Source organism: Sminthopsis crassicaudata, chromosome 3 (assembly GCF_048593235.1).
Source record: "Sminthopsis crassicaudata isolate SCR6 chromosome 3, ASM4859323v1, whole genome shotgun sequence".
In the NCBI taxonomy this organism is placed as follows: Eukaryota; Metazoa; Chordata; class Mammalia; order Dasyuromorphia; family Dasyuridae; genus Sminthopsis; species Sminthopsis crassicaudata.
In genome coordinates, this window is record NC_133619.1 from 59,165,217 (window position 1) to 59,188,702 (window position 23,486).

At 35.5% G+C, this 23,486-nt stretch overlaps 1 protein-coding gene across 1 annotated transcript in view; it reads left to right on the plus strand.

Moving 5' to 3' along the window:
- Positions 1-23,486, plus strand: part of FARSB (phenylalanyl-tRNA synthetase subunit beta) — a 67,009-nt gene that overhangs the window by 31,283 nt on the left and 12,240 nt on the right. The window contains exons 14-16 of the mRNA XM_074298622.1: positions 357-449; positions 1,911-2,028; positions 14,438-14,590. Of these exons, the coding sequence (XP_074154723.1) occupies positions 357-449; positions 1,911-2,028; positions 14,438-14,590 (364 nt within the window). The remainder of the gene's footprint in view (positions 1-356; positions 450-1,910; positions 2,029-14,437; positions 14,591-23,486) is intronic.

A 23,486-nucleotide genomic window follows, 5' to 3' on the forward strand; every position in this document is an offset into this window, starting at 1 on the left:
ATGAGAGAGTCTGAGGCATGCCCATAATAGTGCTTGGAGCACATTGCTATAGGAGGGAAGAAATGAGAATGGGAAAGTAGGGGAAGAGCTAGAGTATAGCACCTGGCAACATCTCCATAATGTAAGTTGCTTGGTTTTGCATGTTGGCACGAAAGTACAAGAACCATAACAAATAGCATCTGCTGCAAACTATTTTTATGGATACTGAGAGGCCATTTTTAACATATTGACTTGAACATAGCATAAAAATGCCTTACTTAGAAGAGAATTGTAAGTTGACTTACAGAGATTACACCATCTTTATTTTAAGTTTAGCCATTTTTATGATAATCAGTTCTAAACATGTTGTTTCTTAGTGCTCACAAGAGGATATTGCTGATAAACTTGGCATGGATATTTCTGCAACAAAAGCAGTTCACATAGCCAACCCCAAGACAGCAGAATTTCAGGTAAGAATTTTGATGGCTTAGCACTTTCCTGAATTCCATGAGGCTAGTGGTTCATGTGTACACTCATAAAAAGGGAGAGTGTAACCTGCCCTGTACGATTTTCTTTATCTTGAAATGAAATAGGATGCCATCCCAATTCTTTTCTTAAAAGACCAAAACCTTTTTGTTGACTTCTTAGTTACCAAAGCTTAGTTTGTATCTGCATATAAATTATCTGGTAAATACCATATGCAGATAAAATAATACAGACAAACTCTTCCTAATGTATGCAACTGTGACTTTTGAATAATCTGTGCATAGAAATAGGTTGTGAGGGAGCTTGGTACCCAAGACTGTCTCTGGTTCCGTGGGTACAATTGCCTTTTATTTAACATTTGACTAAGGATACAATGGCCACGAAAAATGCCTTCATTTTGAACAGATGTTTAGGGTTATAAAGGATGCTTTTTCTTAATGTAGATATGGACATATAGAGAGTTAACATGTTAGTGGAGCCCAAATATACTCTTACAGATTCCACAATTCCTATTCTTCCTGACAAAACCAGATGTGTTTGCTCTATTCTATTCAGAATATATTTTCCCAGTGAACCTATTATAAATAGTGGTATATGTAGTTGAAGTACTAACTTTTATACTAATAATTACTTTTAAAAACAGCTGGCTAACATAGCAATTGCAACGGATAGTATAGTTAGCTTTTAGTTCTAATATAATTTGCAATTCCTTAACAAAAAGGAAAGTTCTGTATTTTAATATCACTCCTGACTGGCCATTGTATTTAATTTAAGTTCTTTTGTCTCCTTATAGATTACTGTGGTCATGTTCTTTTAACTCTTCTTTCTTCACTTTAAATTCATACAGATCTTCCCATGTTTCTCTGAATTTTTCATGTTTGTCTTATTCTTTGTTATACAGTAATATTCCAGGATATTCTCATACCACAGTTTGTGTAGTCATTCCCCAGTTGATGGCCATTTATTTTGTTTCCAGTTCTTTACTATCACAAAAAGTGCTGCTGTGAATGTTTGTGTATGCATGGGAGCTTTCTTTCTGTCTTTAAGATATATTTTAAGCTGTGGAATCAGATTGGTTTTTAATGCCCTTTTTTTTCCCCCTGAGGCAATTGGAGTTAAATGACTTGCCCAGGATCACACAGCTAGGAAGTATTATGTGTCTGAAGTCACATTTGAACTCAGGTCCTCCTGACTTCAGGGCTGGTGCTCTATTCACTGTGCCACCTAGCTGCCCCTGCCTTTTTTTTTTTTTTTTTTCCTTCTGGTAACAATTGTTTTAAAACTATAGTGTTGCTAGTGAGAACTTTATTGCACACTTAAAATTTGAACAATAATAAATTAAAATGAAAAACAAAATTTAGCCAATCCAAAAATAATGAGAGGAAGTGGTACTTTTTGAAGTCAATTTAAGTTTCACACACACGAGTTTATACTTGACATTGCAGGTAGCTCGTACAACGCTTCTTCCGGGGCTCCTGAAGACAATTGCTGCTAATAGGAAGATGCCCTTACCTCTGAGACTGTTTGAAATTTCTGACGTTGTATTAAAAGATCCCAGCAGAGGTAAGAATTTTTTTTCAATACTAATTCTTTTTATTTAAAAGAACTTGCAAGGAAAAATAAGTAATGATACTAGGAAAATTGGCTTATTAAAATCTTAACCTAATAGTGTAATCTCTAGGGGTCAAGAATCCTTAATCTAAGATCTATGAATTTGCTTACTTAATATTTTGAAAGCTCTATGTCAATATAATTGGTTTCATTTGAATCCCACATATTTTATTTTATGCATCTAAAACCATTATTCTGAGAACTACCAGAAGGGTTCATAAAACCAAGATTCCCTATTCTAGGCATTGAACATTTTCTTTTATATGCCATTGTTATATTCATATTCCTTTTACTTGTCATTCTTGTCATTTTTGCTTGTCATTCTCTCTCAGAAATGGCAACAATAATTGCATTCACAGTGAGAGTGTGTGTTATATCAGGTTTTGCTTATTTGTGCATGGTTTGGTAATTATGAGGGCAGGGATTGTTACTTGGTACTTGTGTGACATTTGGCTCACAGTGGGTGCTTAATAAATATATAGCGTTTTTAGTAGGTACCTGTACCAAGTTGCTAGTGAAATCTGTTCCAGACAAATGTCCCGGGCACTCTTTAGTGGGGCAAGTCAGAATGTGATTGTTTCAAGCTGTATATATCTCAGTATGCAGTGCCTCCAAATGATTAAGCCACTGCCAATGTTTCCTAGGATCCCTGGAACTAACAGTTTAAATCCCAGTATTGTTTAATCAGCCATTCATCCTTTCAGACTGTGTGTGTGTGTGTGTGTGTGTGTGTGTGTGTTAGAAAAGCTTGCAGAAAGAGGTGTTTCTTTAACATCATCCACTTGTGTCCACTTAAAGAGAGCCAAACCTGAATGCTGTCCATCTCCAGGAAGACGTGTCCATTATTATAATAATGTTATCTGTAGGTGGAATATACAAAGCAGGTTTACCTTATTGGACTGGCTTACTCTTATAATTCAAAATGCAACCCAGCAAACCAGTATCTTGAATTTGTATAATGATTTCTATATTTCTAAATGCTTTCAAGTACATTTACTTTTTTAATCCTCTCAAAAATATTAAGAAAAGCAGGGGAAATATTCCTGTCCTCAGCTGAAATTTTGCCTAAGATTTAGAGATTAAGCCACTTTCTAAGGTCTGTTCAGTTACTCTTGCAACATCAGTTCCCCCTCCTAGCTCAGTGGATACAAACTCATGTTTTACATTACCTATAGCAAAAGGTGCTCTGTAGAGGAAATGAGCATGATGCTTTGATAGGATTCAGGGAAAACCTTGGGAATCTTGCTTCTGATTCTTAATTAGTGCTTTGTGTGATCATGGGCGGGTCATTTAATGTCTGACATCTCTAAATTGAGGATAAAAATTATTTATCTTATAACACAATTGTAAGGTTCAAATGAGTTACCTTGGAATGGTATGTACATGTTTGGGTGATGATATAATATATTCCATAGCCAAATATAAATGATTTTGAATTATTTGTAGCACTGTGCTTCTCCATTAGGGCAAATCAGTCATCTTGAGACTTTTTTGATTGTGCCCTCCATTGTCAAAAAATATTTTTAGTACACACTCATAATCTTGTCCATTTGTTAATTTACAAGTTACATATTTGTACTACTCTACTGATAATTATGCATATTATAAAACTTTAAAATAGAAATGAAAAATTAGATAAAGACTCCTATTTGATCCTGCAGTCAGTAGGGGGCACCTGACTAGACTTTGCCAGGTAGAGGAATGCTTGTCAGCGGTGCTCAGAGAAATCCCAGAAATGGCCTGGAGGTTGTAGAACTTGGGTAACCAGAAGGATAGTTTGTCATCAGCAGTAATGGGAAGTTTGAAAGAGCGCAAATTGGGGGAAAGGTAACATTATGAGATATCTCATCAGTAAGCTTGCCTCTTCTCTGTCTTCCAAAATATGTTTTGCTAAGGGTGATACCAACAGTGAATCTGCATGTATTGGGCTAGGAATAGAATTTAGGTTCCAGGCCTGACTGAACTGTGATCCCTGGGAAAATTGCCAGCCTCTTTAAGTTCAAGCTTTATATAAGATGAAGATAAGAATCTTTGCTCTACTTAACTCAGTATTATTGTGAGGATAAAAGGTGAATCTACATGAATGCATTTTAAAATGGAGAAGACACCCTACAAATTCTACAAATTCAGGGTACTGTTAGCTGATTTTAGTTAGATTGTGTGCGGAGTCACAAGAATAAGCCAGCTTAATAAAGACCTGCCATCTATATTCTACCTACAGATAATGTTATTGATAATAATAATGAGCAACTCATTCCTGGACCTCATTATTCATTCTATTGACTTATCCCTTGTCTCTCACTGGGAGAGGCAGGGCTCTTCGAAGTCACTGCCTCAGAGCAGAGAACTTGCTCTCAAAGGAGACTTTCAGTAGCTACTGAAGATGATCTGGGTAAAGGAAGTAGGGGCACTGGAAAAGTAAGGGAAAAGATGCCTGCTGCTTTGACCACTTGGGTATTATTAGGTTTTAACCTACCCAAGAAAGTCTGGGCCTTGCATGGCAAAGGAGAAAGGACAGAGTGGGGAAGTATTAGAGGATTAGGAAAAGTATAATTGTGTTGGAGACATGCCCCATGATTGGCTCTTTAGGGGCACAAGGGAATGATTTTATACCTGCTTTAGAACCAAGTCATTGCTGCCCAGAAGCCTTGAGCTCCCATTTTGAAGATTACTGACACAGATGATTGAAAATTCACACTATTCCCAGTGCAGATTTTCCTATTAAGATTGATTTTATTCATTACTGAATATTTACATCAAAGTATTTTATTAGGATCATTCTCTAAGCTCTAGAAGTTGAAGTTTAGTAATTGTTTTGTCTAGAAATACAAAAATATATCATAATTAAAGTCCATTCATATAAACATTTCAGACCTAATTTTAAATTCGTCCCCATCCCTTTTTTCCTTCAACTTTTTATTTCAGAAGAAAAATTCAAAGCACTTAAGTGGCAAGTTGTTTAAGAAAATAGGTGGGGTGTTTTCTTGAGAGATTTCCCCCTTTTTTTCAAAGTGAACTCAGTATGTTTATTTTTACTAACAAAGGTGCCAATTTCTCAGACCATTGGTCATACTTATTTTTAGTTGCTTTCCCTCTATCAATTGATGAGATAATCTATTAAAAATAAAATCCAGTTTACTAATAAACAAATGAGAAAGCAACTTGCCAGTCAAGATGGGTGCCTCTTTAAGAGAGAAATAAAAAATATTTTTATAAGAAGTCAGATACACAGCCTACTAGTTTGATGTTTAAAGCAAGGGTTGTGGGTATGGGGAATGTCTGGAAAATTGAGGGATCATTTACTGATAAATTGGAGACTTATTTATGGGAGGCAGAAAAATTTAGGCTTCTACTATAAGTACAACTTTCTAAAGAAAGTATATCTGGAATTCCACAATTAATTTAGTAAGTATTAAAGCTTGTTATGGGTATATTTGCTACTGCTTGTTTTCATATGGCTAATGATGTTCCTTGAGAGACTTTTTCAGAAGCTTAGGTAAATCTTGTTGCTTTACTGCTTGACATGCCAGTTCAGTGGTAATTAACTGAGTATGATCTAAGTATAAACCACACACTTTGTGTCCCCTCACCTTACATTAGCTTCACCTTCATTCTATATTAGGGAGCTGCTTGAAGTCTGACACTTCACTTATAAAGAAAACTAATTCTGTATATGATTAATTTCTAATTAATTTTAGTCCTTTACCATATGTAAAATGTTGCAAAAGAATAAAAATAACTAATTTTTTTTGTTACTAAATCAAATTCTACTTATTAACATTTTGAAAGTAATTTTTAGGTCATGGGGAGGAGAATATATTAAATCATTTGAAACATTTCAGACCTTATTGAGATTCTCTTTGGATCTTTAAACCCTTTCTAATCCGATCCCTTCCTACCTTTCTAGTTTTCTTCTACCTTGTTTCCTTCCATATGCTCTGTGGGCCAGTGATGCTGGTGTTATTTTTCCTTCTCAAGCATGTCAGTCAATTTCCCAACTCTAGGGATGTTTTCGCTGGCCATCTCCCCACATGTGGAATCTCTTTCTCCTCATCTATCCATGTCCTTCAAGTCTTAGCTAAAATCCACTTTCTGCAAGAAACTTTTCCTGTCTCCGTTAATGCTGCTGTTTTGTTTGTGTATAAGTGTTTGCATGTAGTTTCCCACATTAAGATTGTACATTCCTTGGAAAGAGAATGTTTTTGTCCTTGTTTTTATCTCAAATGTCTGCCACATAGTAAATACTTAAGTTCTTGTTGATGATTTGAAAAAGATGACTGAGAGAGCATTTACCATTACAGACCTATGTAACTACTTTCTCTATATAAAAATTTTAATGAATATAATCTCCTTATGCATCAAGGGCATAAGGTATATGCCATAGTAGGCCGCATCTTTTGTCATAACAAAATTGACTGGGAAACAGAGAATGCAATATTACCAACATACTCATTTCTAAAATAACCACTCCCTTAAATTTTCTCTTTCCACAAAGTGTTTTCATGATGAAAATTTTTCATGATATTTTGAAGGATACAACAGAGATAATCTTTAAAATCATTCTGTGATCATTAACATCAGGAGAGGCATAAAAGAATGAGGTGTCTGCTCTCCAGAGGTGTTTGCCACTCTCATGGAGAGCTCCAGCAGTGAGAATGCTCCTCTTTGGGGAGGGTTTGTGTGGTGGGAATTTCAGGTTGCACATTCCAGAACATTGCTGGATCTTCTGGAAGAGAAAAGAAGTCAAGTTTTTTTTTAAACATTTATATTAGGAAACCCAAGGGGATAAAGAATATCTGCTGTCAAATTATGACATGGTTACCTGGCTCACCTTTAGAGCTTGTCCATTAGTATATACATCTTGTGAAGACTCTGTATAGACATCCAGTTGGACCCAGAATTAAAAAGGAGGAGGAAATGAATCCAAACTTCTCCCAGAAAGAAAATCTCATCTCTTTAATATTACTTATATTCTGCCAGTGTTACTGTTTTGCCAAAGATTTTAAAATGACTGGCACAGAGAGGACAGCGGAGAAGGTATAAGCAGGCTGCAGCATGTAATGAATAAGGAGCCTTGAAGGAAAATCAGATTTAACTACTCCATACAAGAAATGCACAGTCAGAAAAAATCCAGACTGCATGACAAAAGTGAGGGATAATTAGTGAACAGCCCCTAAGAGCCACTGGTGTTCTCATGATGTCAGGGGAAAGAAAGATTTCTGACTTATGAGGGGGACCTGACAATGGAAGGATACAGATAGGGATTGCCCAGGATGGGCAAGCACGAAGGGGCTGTTGTTGGAGAAAACGTGCATTGTTGAGAGCAAAAATCTATTTAACTATGGAGCGTTAGCCTTATTTGAGCAGCTAAAAATGAACATAGATAGTTTCTTATCATTGGTTCTACTCTTAAACAGTGCTACTAATTAAGCTAGCTTTTTAAAATTAAAAAGCAATATGCTTTTATTCACAGATATAGTTCTAAGTCGTACTTGGGGATTAGTGTTAGGTTGATTCTCTAGCCATCTTATGATAAACATCAGCAAATAAATTCCTTAAAATTTCCCTCATCAAACCTATTTGTTTTGCCGGTTGTTTGCTGACACTCCCAAGTAATTTTGTACCCTCACCTAGCTAGGGACCCCTTTGATGTCCTGCCAGGGGTTAGTGTCTAGAGTGTGCTTCCCAAGGAGCCACCACTTTCGTTTGCTTTTGCTGAGGCTGTTGCCATAGCTTGGTTTTGACTCAGGGGCTGAGCTGTTTTTTTCCCTCTCCTAATGGGCACAGTAATATGTTCAGAAATTTTGTTCTTGGATCCAGAAGTTGAATGCAGACTTGCACTCCACGGCAAATTTGTCTCCCTTTATGAAATGGGAAAGCCAACATAGCTTTCACTCTAGCTGACCAAATAGGACTAAACTGTGAATTACTAATTGGTTTCACTCCTTAATACTTCTGTTTTATCTGTTGGGTATCTAAAATACTTAAAGCATAAACAAAGTGGTAAGCAAGTTACTTAGAGGTTGGGATTTGTGAATTGCTAAGTAAGATGCCCAGAAAAACAAGCCGCTTTTGAAAAGTCAGTCATGACAGCTCTTCTTTAGATTAAAGCAGACTGAGCTTGATGATCTCAGTTCTTTCCTTAATGCGCAGCAAGACTGAGAACATATCCAAAATCTGACATAAATGGTGAGAGAAAACACTTGACTGGGGTGAGGCTATTTAAGCTGAGAGGAAGGAAAATGTTTTCTGGCTTTGTAGCATATTGGTTATAGACATTAATTAAATTTCAAATCTAAGTTGTTCAAGGTTGTCCAGTTGTTGGGTTGGTTTCTCCACTAACCCCCAAACCTTGATAATAGGAAACTTGCATGTCTCAGGAAACATATATTCACCTCAGTTTTAAAAGAATACCCTTAAAATTTGGGGTTTATTATACTAAATATTCAGCAGAGCCCTAAATTGATTCCTTTTTTAAAACTTGGTTATCTTTGTTGCTCCTCTTAGATATAGCCACTCCGTCCTCCTTTTTCCTACCCATACCATTCCTATGAGGCTTCTGGAAAATAGTACCATGTTCATAGAACTTGATCCTTTTCCTCAGCCCTCCAAACTCTCTCTTCATTTTTAGCTTTTGAGTCCTGTTCTCTTAAAACTTTTCACAAATGATGACAGGAATCATAGAATTTTAGAGTAGCCCTTCTGAGACCTTGCAACTGGAAAGCTTGTTAGTGAAAGCTCTTTGATAAGGCATAAAATTCTTGTCTTTGGAAAGACAGTGAGAAAACTAATTAAAAAACTAATTTTAAAAAATGAAGAAAATATGCTTGTCATGGGCAGGACAGCACAAAGACTGAAGTACCAAACATTGGGAAAAGATAATTTTTACTGAAGAAACTCACTTTTTCTTCTAAGGCTAGACCAAAACTGTTGTCTGAAGTCCAGGTGATCTTCTAAGATCTAGGCATTTTTATCAGATTATAAACTCTCTGCCCAAAGAAGTTTAAAGGATCCTTCCTCCCTCCCTCTTTCCCTTCCTTCCTTCCTTCTTACCTGCCTATCTACCTATCTCTGGCCTAGAATTCATGTCTTCATTGAGGTAATGTTGGATTCTAATAAATATATCAATATTCAGGGAAATAGAATTCTTCTAGAATTTTAGAAATTCTCAAATAGAGATATAATTCTATCATGCCATATGTCACAAAAGGTTAAGAGAGTTACCTAAAAGGTGAAGATAAAAATGCTTCAATAGCTGGGGAATTCAGCTCTTTTAAACATAACGGAAAACCTCATAATGACATAATGAAGGTTAGACTTGGAAAAGAAGACTTTTCATCAAAGATGCAATTAATATCAAGAGTGATAAAAATATAGTTGAATGAAGAAGAATCAAAAGAATATCTGTAACATTTTAAAAACTTGGTGCCAAATAGTGTAAACTAATTGATGACAGAAAAGAGAGGACTGACTGCAAAATAAGACTTTTTAAAGTTGTAAAAATGTATAAGGCTTATTGTTTGTCAGTAAATTTAGTTATTTTATTTTGCCCTGATTAATTTACACACCAGTGTAGGTTTTTTTGGCTATTCCATTACATTGCTAACTCATGTTGTCCATTTCATGGATGTAGAATTCCAAATTACTTTTCTGCTCTTTGCCCTAATTGTGTATTTATTAATAACTCTGCCTTATTATACCTTGTCAGAAATGCTCACCTGTGATATGCATAGGATATAAATAAATTCAAGAGCCCTTTGCTTATGTGTTTAATATTTTTAATGTGTGTAATCCATCTATTTGTATGACTTCTTTAAGATTATAAATTCCTACAGAGCAAGTACCAGATATATGGGTTGTTGTTTTTTAAATATAGTTTTTGAACAATAAGGATATCAGATGCTCTCTGATGATACTAGTGATTTACTTTGGCTTTCTACTTCTAAGAATTATACATCAATTCTTTAGACAATAAGCAACAAATGCAACATTATCCAGGGTTCACATGTGGAATGCAATTTTCTAAAGATGCCTATATGTCATCAGCCTGGCTTGATTTAATTTCACTATTTCTTTTTTTTTTTTTTTTTTTTTTTTTTTTTTTGGCATGCAGAATTTCCAATTAATAATATAAAAAAGATGGGTTGTAAAGAGCATTAACATTAACAGTATGTGAAGTAGCATCCTGGCATTCGTTTGTCTATGTGATGGCATTTTAACTGTATAGATACATCATTTTTATAAAGACAGTTATTTTTACTGTATTTGGTTCCACATTGTTAAGCTCTACTAACATGACCAAAACATCCTCTGTCATGCATTGAATATTATAATTTAAAAAACAGATTAAATTCATGCCAGGTTTACTTTAGCTAAATAAAAATGAACCCGTGAGAATATAATTTTCTCATTCATGTATTTAAAAGGTCATAGATTTTTTTTCCCATATCTTGTTATTCTCTAACTTTTCATCTTTGTTCAGTCATATTGCCTATAATTTTGAGGGTTACAGAGAGTTAAAAGCATCTTTAATTCCATTCTTAGTACAGATTTCCTTTTGTTTTACTAAAGTTTAAATTTAAAATTGCAATTTCTTTTAAAGACTTTTGGACTATATATATTTTTTTTTTAATTATTTTTATTTTTCCCAGTTATATGCAAATATATATATGTTTTTGTTCAAATGTACATTCATTTTTTTTAAACATATTTCCATTATATATCACGTGAGGAGAGAAAAGTCAGAACAAAAGGAAAAACCATGAGAAGAAAAAGATGAAAATAGTATGTCTTGATCTACATTCAGTCTTCATAGTTCTCTTTCTGGATGCAGATGACATTTTCTATCCAAAATTTATTGGGATTGCCTTGGATTACTGAACCACTGAGAAGAACTAAATCTTTCATAGTGATCATTGCACAATCCTGCTGTTGCTTGTGTACAGTGTTTTCCTGGTTCTGCTGGCTTCATTCAGCATCAACTCTTATAAATCTCTCCAGGCCTTTCTAAAATCATCATTTTTTATAGAGGGGTAATATTCAGTTATTTTCATATAACCATAACTTATTCAGCCATTCCCCAATTGATTGGCATCCACTCAATTTCCAGTTCCTTGCCATTACAAAAGGGCTGCTACAAACAATTTTGCACATGTGGGTCCCTTTCCCTCCTTTAAAATCTCTTTGGGATACAGATCCATTGTGACACTGCTGGATCAAAAAGTATATACACAGTTTGATAGTTGGGCTATATTTTTAGAAAGTAGTTGTTATACAGGGTTCCTACAGCACTAATCAGTTTATTCCTTGATCGAACTCTGCAGAAGAATGATGAATATTGGAATACCATCTGTAACCCTTTTGATCAAGATATATATCTTTGCTTCCCCAAATCAAATAAAGTATATGATGAAATAGTTTCCAGAGTTTACGTGGTAAGTTGTGGATATTTCCTAAGCAGGGATAAACTATTAAAGTCCATTTTGTCCTCCTGGCATTCAAGGCTGAGACTAGCATTTTGATTTCCTTTGAAGCGTATAAAAGTTGAATGTAGGTAGAAAAAAATTTCTTTGATCTCTGCCTTTCTGGCCTATGATGCCATGGCTTTTTTCTATTAGTGGATCTTTGGGGGGTGGGGATGGAAAAAGGGGAAAGCAGGGCAGATCTGGGATTCTATCAGCTAGAGAGTTCTTGGCCTGGATACTCCATCCACTAACGTACATACACATCTTCAGTTCATTCATAATTTACAGTCTTAAAATTGTCCAAGGACACCGAGAGGTTCATTGGGGGGATCAGAAATAGGGTGTAAGCTGGAACACTTTGAACTTCTAGGGCAGCCTGGGAGTCCCCGTGATAAACTTGTCACGGGGACTCCCAGGCTGCTTGCTCACCTCGTTGTCAGTTGAGGTGAGATAGGATCCGCCTGAGCAGGTGCCCGTTTTCAATCTTTGGGATTAGTCCGCTTTGGGGTGCTAGAGGGCAAAGCTTCCCCTGACTCTATTACTTTAGTTGGGCAGACTCTTCGCCAGCTGTTTGTCTTTGGGGTGTTCAGAGCTGCCTCCTCTCCAGGCAGTGCTTTGAAGTCTGTGAAATGCATGTGTAATTTAGGCTGCCATATTTGGCAGGCCTGTTTTAAAAGCAGAATTGTTTGATGGCGTGACACCAAGGAAGAAGGGGCCTGCTAAGTGAGCTAGAAAGAATGGAGGCATTTCCATCAGATCCAAAAAGTCCAAACAGTTCTGAAGAGTTTCCTGTGATGTAATATGTTCTCAGTGTCAAACACTAGAGAATGGGGGTTTTACCTCACAGATTCTCAAGGGGGGGAAGGATTTGTAGGAGATCTAAGACCTCAGGGTTTTTTGGTTGGCTTGTTTTTAATTTCACTGACAATAAAAGAAACATGTAAAACCAAAGCACAAATAAATAATCTAGATGGAGATTCTTGCAGCACTGGAAGGGATGTGCCAAGCCACTAAAGCTGGGTGATTTGAGCCCCTTTTTATGCAAACAAAGTTGGGATGATACCTCTTTGACAAGCTTCAATGCATTTTTACAATTAAATAGGTGGGAAATCTAGTTGATGAGAATGAAATGGTTCTTAGGTATGGTTCCTTGAGGTAGATGGCCTCCAAACTCTGTAAAAAACATTTCCAAATTCAGCCTGTTTCTTTGATAATCTTTTTAACTGTGTTGTATCTTATCCCAAATTAAGTGTTATTTACTTTAATTGCAAAAAAATAAATAGAAGTCTTGAATTCAAAGTATCACTGATCATGTGACATATCGTTTAGATAATTTGGAGACCCTAGAGAGGTTAGAAAAGCAAAGGTTACAAAAATAATGCTTCCTGTTTGTAATCCTAAGTCCTTTTAGTACTTGTTGTGGTGCTCTCTCTTAGCAAAAATGGAACTACAAAGTGTTTTCAGTACATGTCTGTGTTAAAGTAGAAGCATGTGACCCCCCAAAATGGGTAACATATGGTGAAGATACCCAGAAGCAAGTCAGAAATATGAAAGAGAAAACTGAGTTCTGTTTTATTCTATTCTTTTAGCTTTAGGAATTGTCTTTTTACCAAAATTAGACTCTTCATTTTGTAATATACATGTAGTTGCTTTCATGAACTTTTGTGCTCATGAACGTTTTAACATAAAACTCTAGTGAAAACCATAGACTTCATACTAGACTTGTTTCCATGGTAATAATAGCACCTTATTTACTTGTCCACATGGGACATCTCTTGTGCTTATTAATAACATAAAAGAAGAGGCTAAATTCTTATACTGAGTTCATTCTTTGTTATTTCTATATGTGTTAAATTTGATGTTGATTTCAAAAGGAACTTACAAAACAGGTTATACTGTCATAATTATTGACTTCGGTTTAAACTGTGATCTAAGACTTAGGTTTAAAAAGTCTATTGCCCTGGTCTTTTTTTTTTTTAATCAGACACATCTTTTTATTTTTTAAATGCATTCAATTATGCATTTTGTCCTGAAATCACTTGTTTCTGGGAGAAAAAAATCTTTCCCTCTAAAATCAAACACTACCTTGTAATAAAGAGAAACAATTAAGTACTGTCATCTGCTCCATTGTATCTGATAGCACATACAGCTTATCCCCTACCTTCTTGTCAGGAGAGATGTTCAGATCATTTAGATGCAAATCTTGGTTGGGTATTAAGAATATGGCTTTTTCTTTAAATAAACTAAGCATATCCACATTTATGCATATATACTTATATGTAAATATTGCTTGATATGGTAATATTAGTTGCTTAATGCTTATGCTTGATTAAATGCTTAATATGCTAATAAAATAGATATTATTGGTAGCTATCCAAGTTCTATAGTTTTTGGTTATATGTTCATGTGTTTTCTTTTAATGGTGTAGTATAGTGTTTGCAAGGGGAAGCTAGCTAGGTAGCACAGTGGATAGAATGCTAGGCTGGAGTCAGGAAGACTCATCTTCACAAGTTCAAATCTGGAACTCTGGCTTGAGACACTTACTAGCTGGGTGACCCTAAGCAAGTCACTTAACCCTCTTTGCCTCAGTTTCCTCATCTGTAAAATGAGCTGGAGAAGGAAATGGTGAATCACTCCAGTATCTTTGCCCCAAAATGGGGGACATGAATTGAATGGGGAGACACAATTGAAATGACAGCATCATAGTAATTGCAAAATCTTCAACTGTGCTTAATACCTATTATTTATACTTGATGAATATAGGGTGAGTATATAGTAATAGAAGGTAGACTAAGAAAAAAATGTATGAGAAAAGTTCAAAATAATTTTTAAAGTAAAGGTTCAGGTAACCTCTTGATAAAGAAGAAATGAAACAAACTCTCTTATGTCTTCTCCAGATGTAGGTGCAAGAAATCACCGGCATCTCTGTGCTATTTATTACAACAAGAACCCTGGGTTTGAGATTATCCATGGCCTGCTGGATAGAATTATGCAGCTACTGAATGTGCCGTTTGGTGAAGACAACGGCTATGTGATCAAAGCAGCTGAAGGTAAGCAACCAGCTGACACCATGATTCTTATAATAAAACAATGGAGAGATTAATTCATCTTGTGGGGAAGGGTTTTGCTTTCTTTCTTTCAGTTGTTAGAGTTTTCCAAAAGGTAAGCTTTTCAAATATTTTAACAGAACAGTTCCAGATTTCTCATGAGTATTGTGTGGTATTTCTGTCTTAGTTGAGATGACATAGAAGCATCCCTAATTTACATGTGGCCTGAACACACCAGCATCATCCAAGCTGGGAGCCTAGAAAAGTCTACACAAAAGTTATGTACTCCAGAGTTGCCTGTCTGAATCCTTGGAAACAAGAGAAAAAGCCTCACCAGTTCAGAAAAACTTTATATATGTTAATTTAGAATTATCAGATAATCTAGATCTGGATAGGAAACCTATGATACGAAGCCAAAATACAGCAAAATCTTTGTTATGGGGGCACCAGCTTAACCAAGGTAGCTGAGAACTATATGCTCAATCTGTTTGCCACTTTTTCTTTAAAATTTTCTAAGCTTTTTTAACCTTAGACTATGTTTAATCTACTTTTCTTCTGTCAACTATGAGATCCGGAGGAAACCTGAAATAAATATTTTTGCCACTAGTTACTTTAATTAAGGTTTTTCAAATAATTTCCAGTGACTTTTCTATTTTGGAATCATTTGTGCCTCCTTACATTTTTAGTCAAATTTTATTATTAAAATATTTGATGCTTCTTCTCCCAGTATAAAATTTTTAGGAAAGGTTCTGTTTTCCCTCAAGCTTACTGCTTTGTCCTTGAGGACAGCTGTAACTTTCTTTGTTTATGAATCCTTTTTCCGAGTGTGCCAAGAGTGAAGTTATGGGTTTGTATATTAGTGAAGATTTGTGTTTGACAAAGTACTGTATCTATAAAAATGGAAATTTAGAGAGTGATCCAGGCAGGTTAACTGGAGAAATTAGTTAATTAAAAACTTGAGATTCCTCAGGTGTGTCATTTTATCCATCCTCATTTTTTAGTAGAGCTATGAGGCCATGATAGAAAAATTAATCGATGTAAGGTTATGTTGAAGAGAGAATTGTGACTTGGGCCCAGGTACTCTGGGACCACATCCACTGTTCTTTCCATCATACTCCTTTGCTGCTCAAAGTTCTGTGGCATTTTTCATTTTATGAACCACTTCAGCAATCCTATGGTATTTGATTTGTCCATTGACTCAAGACTGAAAAATGGATGCAAACTCAAACCTTTTAAATCCATTGTCTTTTCTCCTTACAATCAAGTTGGGAAGCACATAGAAGAACAAGATAATTGTTGAATAACTTGTGTTACTAGATACATAGACACACATACACATAAAATTTAACACGAATATTGCTCATTCTTTAGTTTCCTTTGAAATGTTCTTTGGATCTCATTTTAAGAATATTTTTATAATTCATATTTAATTTTTTCTCATATCTTACTTGCCAGAATTCTATCCAAATAGAAATTCTTAATATAATTATTTGGTCTGGGTCAGCCAATGCTACGATTTACAAAAGGTTGCCAATTGAAAAAGGACTAGTATTTTATTTGCTTCAGCAGGATTAGCATATTTAGGTGTATCCTTTTCCCTGAAAAACAAGACTTGTGTCTTATCCTGAGTGCTTTTTATTAGGATGTGTTTAGGAAGAGGCCTCCAGTCAGAGAGAGTTCATGGCATTGAGTATTGTACAAGTTATTTCTCATCTGCTGGTGAGGAAGGGCACAAGGGCTTGAGGAGTCTAAGGTCTTCATTGTGTCATAGGTATTATCATTTATGCTTTGTATAGTTTAAGAATCCCATTTGGGGAGGCCATGTGTCCTCGAGCCATTCTTCGGTCTGAATCTTTACCGAAAAGTGTTTGCCAGCCCCCCAGGTCTGTGTTGCTGCATCTTGATTTGGAGAGATGCTTCCTGGTGTCTCCTTGCCGCTGTTATTTATTGTTCAGCTGTTTGCAGAGACCCTTTCTTCTTGGGAGAGGTCTGCCCTGTCTCAGAAAGTAGATTAGGAACAGATGAAGTTTCCTGACATTCTGGATTATTAAGTTGTCTTCTCTTGCCCTGGCACCTGGCCTGCTTCTTAATAATTCAAGATCTCTGGTGGTTTTGCTGATCATAATAGAGTCAGAGCTGCTCACTAGGATGAGTCCCTGCTAACGGCAGCTCTAGGGCCGACTCGTGGCAGGTATTTTCCTTCCCTGCCGTCTGTCAGATGAGCCTTGCCAGGTTGTGTTCATGGGGCTTTGTTGGGGCTCCTATTATGTTCTCTGGGATTTGGGGCATGGAAAGATACTTTCCTGCCCCATCGTAAGTGAAATCCAGAAATTCATTTTATTGATCACTTCATTGCTTCCAAACAGTTCCATTGACCTTGGAGTTTAACCTTGCTTCTGCCGCAGCCAACAGCACTCTCTACCTCACAGTCACTGCAGAAAGCTACTCATAAAGCTCTTGGCTACAGTAAAAGTTGGAAGTCATTACAGCTTATGCTTATTGTTTTATTTGCTGAGTCCTCTGCCAATTAAGAACATAAATGAGATAGAATGTCAAGCCGATGATAAGACTAAGGTCAATTGATGGGTGAAAGAAATAGATCCTCTCCCATGTTAACAGACTGTAGAACATTTAAGGGTTTGAAGAGAGGTTCAGTTCTCCCAGTGTTGTAGTTGGTTTTGATCAGATTATTATAGCTCATGTATTTGCTTTTCCTCCTTCATTTTTGTGGGTTTTTGAAAACTTAAATTATGTATGTTGAAATGCACTTATCCTTTTCAAAAGCCATTTCTGGGTAGGAAAAAATTCTTAACATTTTTGTGTTTAAAAGTTAGGTATGGTTGGCTAAATCAGTGAAAGGAAGTCAATTCTAGTATAATGGAATGGATTTTGTGTGTAATCCCTTACACTGAATTGGATATATTTTTTTCTTTATACAAATTCTTATATAGCTAATTTTGAGCATAACATGTTTCATCTGAAAGTGCCAAGTTAAAGTTGAGACGATTTAAACTAAGAAGGCCAGATTCAGGGTCTCTTTAGGTCTGACTATATCCCTTTCCATGCTTATTTGAACTAGAATTTGTCCTATGAAATAGAAAATGTGTTTAAATATTTTAGTCTGTTCACATGTTGAACCCTTGCCATATGTACAAACCATGGTATTTAAGCACCTTCTGTTACCCTAACACCTAAATGGCCATTGACCTGACCTCCAGGTCATGGCCTTTTCCCCTCTCTAAGGATACCTGTGAAAGATTTAAAGATGCTAGAAAATATGGGTGAAATTGTGATGTTCCCCTGGCCTTCACACTGGTTTTTAGTGTAATCTGAGCTTGCCAAGTGTATGGGAAAACATGCTTTGGGTGGCTTACAGCAGTGAAGGTGATGAGCTGATCAACAGCCTTGATGATTTCTTTTAAATAGAAGATAAAGACTAGAGGGGCAGGCTGTTCATGTTTTCTTTAGTGAGTGCCATTGTTCTCATGTGTATGTATGTGTAGATAAAGGACACTGTGACCTACCACTATTTTAAAGCCGGGGAGACCTTCGGCAGCATCTTTAGTCATTTCAGAGAGGTCATGGACCCAGTTTGTTGGGTCCTGCTAATCTAATAACTAAATTGGGCTCAGACCATTGTCTCTCAGTTTACTTTCATTTTCAAATATAACTAGGAGGGAGTTAGGTGGTCAGTTCCTATTCAGGCAACTGTCTGGTTGCAAGTTGATTGATTTTTTTCACATTATATTTAGAAATATGTGTGATAGAAAATATCAAGATAGCTTATTCCCTACAAATAGAACTTGTAAACATGGACACTATAGAAAAAAATAGCTAAGACTTTTCACTGTTGGGTTTCAAATATTTAGTATTCAACTCTCAACAAATACTGTGTTAACTGTTGAACTTAATTAAGAGGCAGCTAAGATTTTTTACAGGTGTGCCTCATTAAAAACAAAACAAAACAAAACAAAAAACCTAAGTATACAAATCAATGACATATGGGATGATTGGATAAAGAGAATTTTCTCCTAGGTTCTGCTCTCCCTCCTCTACCATATTTAAAATAGTATTGACTTGTAGACAGTCTATCAGGAATATATTGTTTTGCTATGTCAAGGAATCAAGTTCTGAAAAGAATTTTGCAGTTTGTACACGCCCTTTTGCTTGCTTTTTTATAAACTAACATTTCTCTGACATTCTGGGGCAAGCCAAAGATTCTGGATTAGTGGTGACAAACTCAAGTAGAAATGGGGGCCACTAATCTATACATAATAATCCCTGTGGGGCACATAATGACTTATTTTCAAAATGTAATATGTATGTTTTACTGTATTTTTATTTTGTTAAATATTTCCCAGTTACTTTTAGATTTGGTTTGGATTGTACTCAGAAGTGTATATTTGACATGGCATATTTGACTCCTCTTGATTCTCAGAGGTCATTAGAGGTCATCCATTAAATTATCAATTTGTTTGTTTGGGGCTTTTTGTGAGGCAATTGGGGTTAAGTGACTTGCCTAGAGTTACATAGTTAGGAAGTGTTGTGTTTCTAAGGCCAGTTTTGAACTCAGGTCCTCGACTTCAGGACTGGTGCTCTACCCATTGCTCCATTTAGTTGCCCCATTCACCAGTTTTTTCCCCAGCTTTTTTGTATAGAACTCTCTTTTATAGAAATTCACCGTTTGTACATGCTCTTATTTACTTCCTTGTTTTCCTTAACTAAATAAATTATATTGAACATAATTTGAGATGCATAAGGTCATTATTATAATTAACTTTTGCACTGTGCTGTAGATGATTTGTGACCTGAAGCTGAGCAAATGGTAATCCTGGAAAGTACTCTGGGACTTTCATTCTTAAATTAATCCTTTATGTGCCCTTGGTAGCTTGTTATGGAGTTTTCCCCATAAAAGTGGAACAGAGAAGCTGCATCCTTTATCATCCCTTAGCCTTCTGTGCAGTGTAATGTAGCTGCTCTTCCCTGAGATTAATTACTGTATCTGAAGCAGGAGCAACTACGTCCCCTCAGCTCGTCTATTTCCCTCAATGAAATTAATATCTTCATTGACTTTATTGGTGTCTTTGACTTGTTAACAAGCTTTAAAACATTCTCTTGTTTCAAGATTCCCCAGTAAACCTCAGCTCATTATCCCTCACATTAATTTACTATTATTTTAAGATCTAATTTTCACAACTATGAATGAGAGAAAAGTAATGGGTGTAACTTCTTGCTATAAGTTTACCAATGATCTTTGAACTGCTAGAGCCTGGCAGTTTTTTTAGACTATATTGCTTCTAGAAAAAAAATACCAACAACAGTATATTCTTGATATCTTTGGCTCTGATTGACTTTTTCCAGTTCATTTTATATTAATCCCCTTCTTTTACAAGAAGTACCATTGAAACTAGATTACTTACTGTTATCCAAATTCATCATTCCATCTCCTGGTTCAGTGCCTCTCTGCAGGTAATCCCCCATGTGGGGAATATATCCCTGCTTCCTCCATGCCTTTTAGAGTCCCTAGCTTCTTTCAGAGTTTCAAGTATGACCCATTCCAAGCCTACCTGATCTCCTCACTGCATATCCACACTCCAAAACTCTATCCCTCCTGAATTATCTTGTATTTATTTTATTTTTTTGGTCAGATATATTTTTATGTAGGAAAAACCTCCTTATGTTTAAAAAAATACAACTATGGAATAGTATTCTCAGGACAGAGTGGTTTCCCATTCAGCTGAAGTTCCCTTGGCTTGAGATTTTCAAGTCAAGACTGATTGAGAACTTGTAATTGAATATTGTTCAGGTAGGTCTTGTCCATCTTGAATCTTGATAAGTTTTAGGTTTGTGGCTCTGAAACCTCTTGCAGTCCTGAGATTCTGTGATTCTATGTTATATACCTCAGGAGAATGTAGTTTCATGAAGTCTTAGGCTATTTACATTTCTGACTTTGTACGTACAGCGTCTTGCACCTAATTAAATGATGAATGTTCATTTTATTGAGTTTTCATCTGAAAAATAATGTAGTTAAATTTTGGAGAGACTTATCATCCGAAAATTGGCTCCCTGAAAATGAAATGCTTTCAGTCATTCATGAAAACTCTATCTTTGGGTGTAGAAGGGTTGTTCTTTGTTATCACTGGATATAGTGCTGGAGCAAAGGATTTGAATAATTCTATTCTTGCATATTTTCAGGTTATTTTTATTGACAAGTATATCTTCAGTATATTTGTGTATTGTTCCCATAAAGAATCTGTTTTTAAATTATTTCTATAATTATAACTTTTTTTTTGACAGTACAAATGCATGGGTAATTTTTTACAAAAATTATCCCTTGCACTCACTTCTGTTCCGAATTTTCCCCTCTTTTCCTCCACCCCTTCCCCTAGATGGCAGGCAGTCCCATACATATTAAATATGTCATAGTATATCCTAGACACAATATTTGTGTGCAGAACCGAATTTCTTGTTGCACAGGAAGAATTGGATTCAGAAGGTAAAGATAACCTGGGAAGAAAAACAAAAATGCAAACAGTTTACACTCATTTCCCAGTGTTCCTTCTCTGTGTGTAGTTGAAAGAATCTGTTTTTGAATAGACCTATAATGTTAGTTCAAGTCCACACCTGCTTTCTAATTCGAGTCTTTGAAAATTTCCTAGGACATTGATAGCATAAGTGACTTGCTCAAAATTACACAGCCAGTATGTGTCTGAAACAGAAATTGAACCCCACTCTGATTCTGAGGATGACTCAGGAGTAACTAGTATTCTCTTTAAATAATAAAGTCTGTGATTTTTTTTTTACTGAGCACTTGGTAATATAGGAAACATCATATACACACAAACACAAAAATGATCATGACCAAATTGGATTTATATGAAGACTACATGGGTTGTTCAATACTAGAAAATAGCATAATAAATCATACTTAAAAGGGAAACAGTGGAAAGCAAGGATTCTCAGTCTTGAAGGAGAACATTTCAACTATCTTCAGAGCCAGACTTGAATACCACAAAGCATTTTTTTGTGTAAAGCAGAGCACTGCATGGGAAAGGTAGTTGAGGTCTGAGTATCCTGGGTTCTTAGGTAAAACATTTCAAAAGACTTATGGTTAAAAAAAAATCAATAACTCTTTGTTTAAACAAAAGGCATATTTTCAGGCAGTTCAGTTGAGTAATTTCTATAAGTAATAATAGATCATCAGAATTTTGTGTTAGTTTTTAGAAGCTCTGAAAAGTTAGTGATTTTGTTTTCATGTGGGCTGTAACAAATCTGGCTCTCATTTTTCAAAGTATGCAGTAACTTGATTGCTTTGCTTTCCTGATTCACTAACAAGAGTTTACTGGGGAAAATAAAACCACAGTGTATTAAAAAATTGCTTCTATCACTAATCAGCTTGGCACAATTATGTGATTCTATTGCCTGCTAAAAGCTTTTTTACTTCCCTTTTATTCCACTCCCTATTAAGTGAAAAGTGTGGCTTAAGGTGTAAAAAAAGTTAGTGCTATACCATCATTCAACTAATAGTTAATGCTATACCATCATTCAACTAATAGTTTATCACCTATAAAGTGTCCATAGATAATTATTTTCTCATGTCACTTTCTGTCATTTAATATTCCAAAAATTAGAGCTTAGGAAATTTTAATATCAAAATATTAAGGAAATTATTTCTCTCCACAAAAGAACATTATTAGTTTTAAATCACAGTTTGCTTAGTTCAGATCATTTTTTTCTGCTCTCATTCGAGGTTATACTTTGAACATTTTAAATAGGTAACACTAGAATTGGTCTTAAAGTCAAGATAGCTCACTTCAGACCCTGACTTTTGACACTCAGTAGCTCTGCCTATAGACAGGTCACTTAATTTATTTGAGAATCATCTTTCTTATCTGTAAAATTATAACACTAGCCCTTCTTCCCTTACAGGATAGGGAGGAAACTCTTCATTGCTATATGGAGATGAGTTGTTACAGTGACAGGAGTCTGGAAAGTTGGGATTTGTTTCTTTTATTCAGACCATTTTATAAGAGAGCAGAGATTCAAATCTGGGATTTTGTGGAAGTGGAAGATTTTAGGGGGTCTCTGAACTTGGATAAGCAGAAAATTAGGTAGTTATTTAAACATAATTGCTTTCCTTTGTGGTTATTATTTATTTTAATTTATTCATTTTAAAACATTATTCAGAACAGTCTTTAGTTTTTGCCTGATTGCCAAAGATACATATAAGAAGAACCCCTGTAACCAAGGATAGTCTAAGATAATTAGCTTAGTTGAGGTCACTACATGGTTTTGATTTGGTTTTGCATGTTGGAGAAAATTCTTCCTTGAAGTTCTTTTCTTTCTTGGCTTCCATAATATAGTAGTACTTTTTTAATTCATAATTTGAGTGATCTGCAAGGTTCTTTCCTTTTACCTTTTTTTTTGGACTCTCTTCAATCTTTTCTTGGGAAAACTCATCCATTTCCGCAGAATCCATTTTCATTCCTATAGAGTTGACCCTTTAATCTTTATCTTCAACCAACCAGTGCTTCCAGCTACTATTCTAGTACTTATCTCCTTTGAATGTAGCAGTAGTTCCTTCAGATTCAATATGGCAGAAACCTGATTTTATTATTTTTCCCTCTCAAATTAATTTGCTGATTTTCCTACATAAATATCTCAAATGAGATTATATATATAAAAGGCTTTGCAAACCTGAAAGCACAATATAAATGTCAGTTCTTAATATTTCTGTCAAGAATTTATTCACCATTTACCCAATATCTTTGATTCTCCTGAGTTCCTCACTTCATGCATTCAAAGTATTGTGGGGGGTTTTGCTGTAAGTTCCTCTTACATGTATCCTTTTCTTTCTGTTCCCTTTACTACCCCTCTAATACAGACCTTTATTACCATC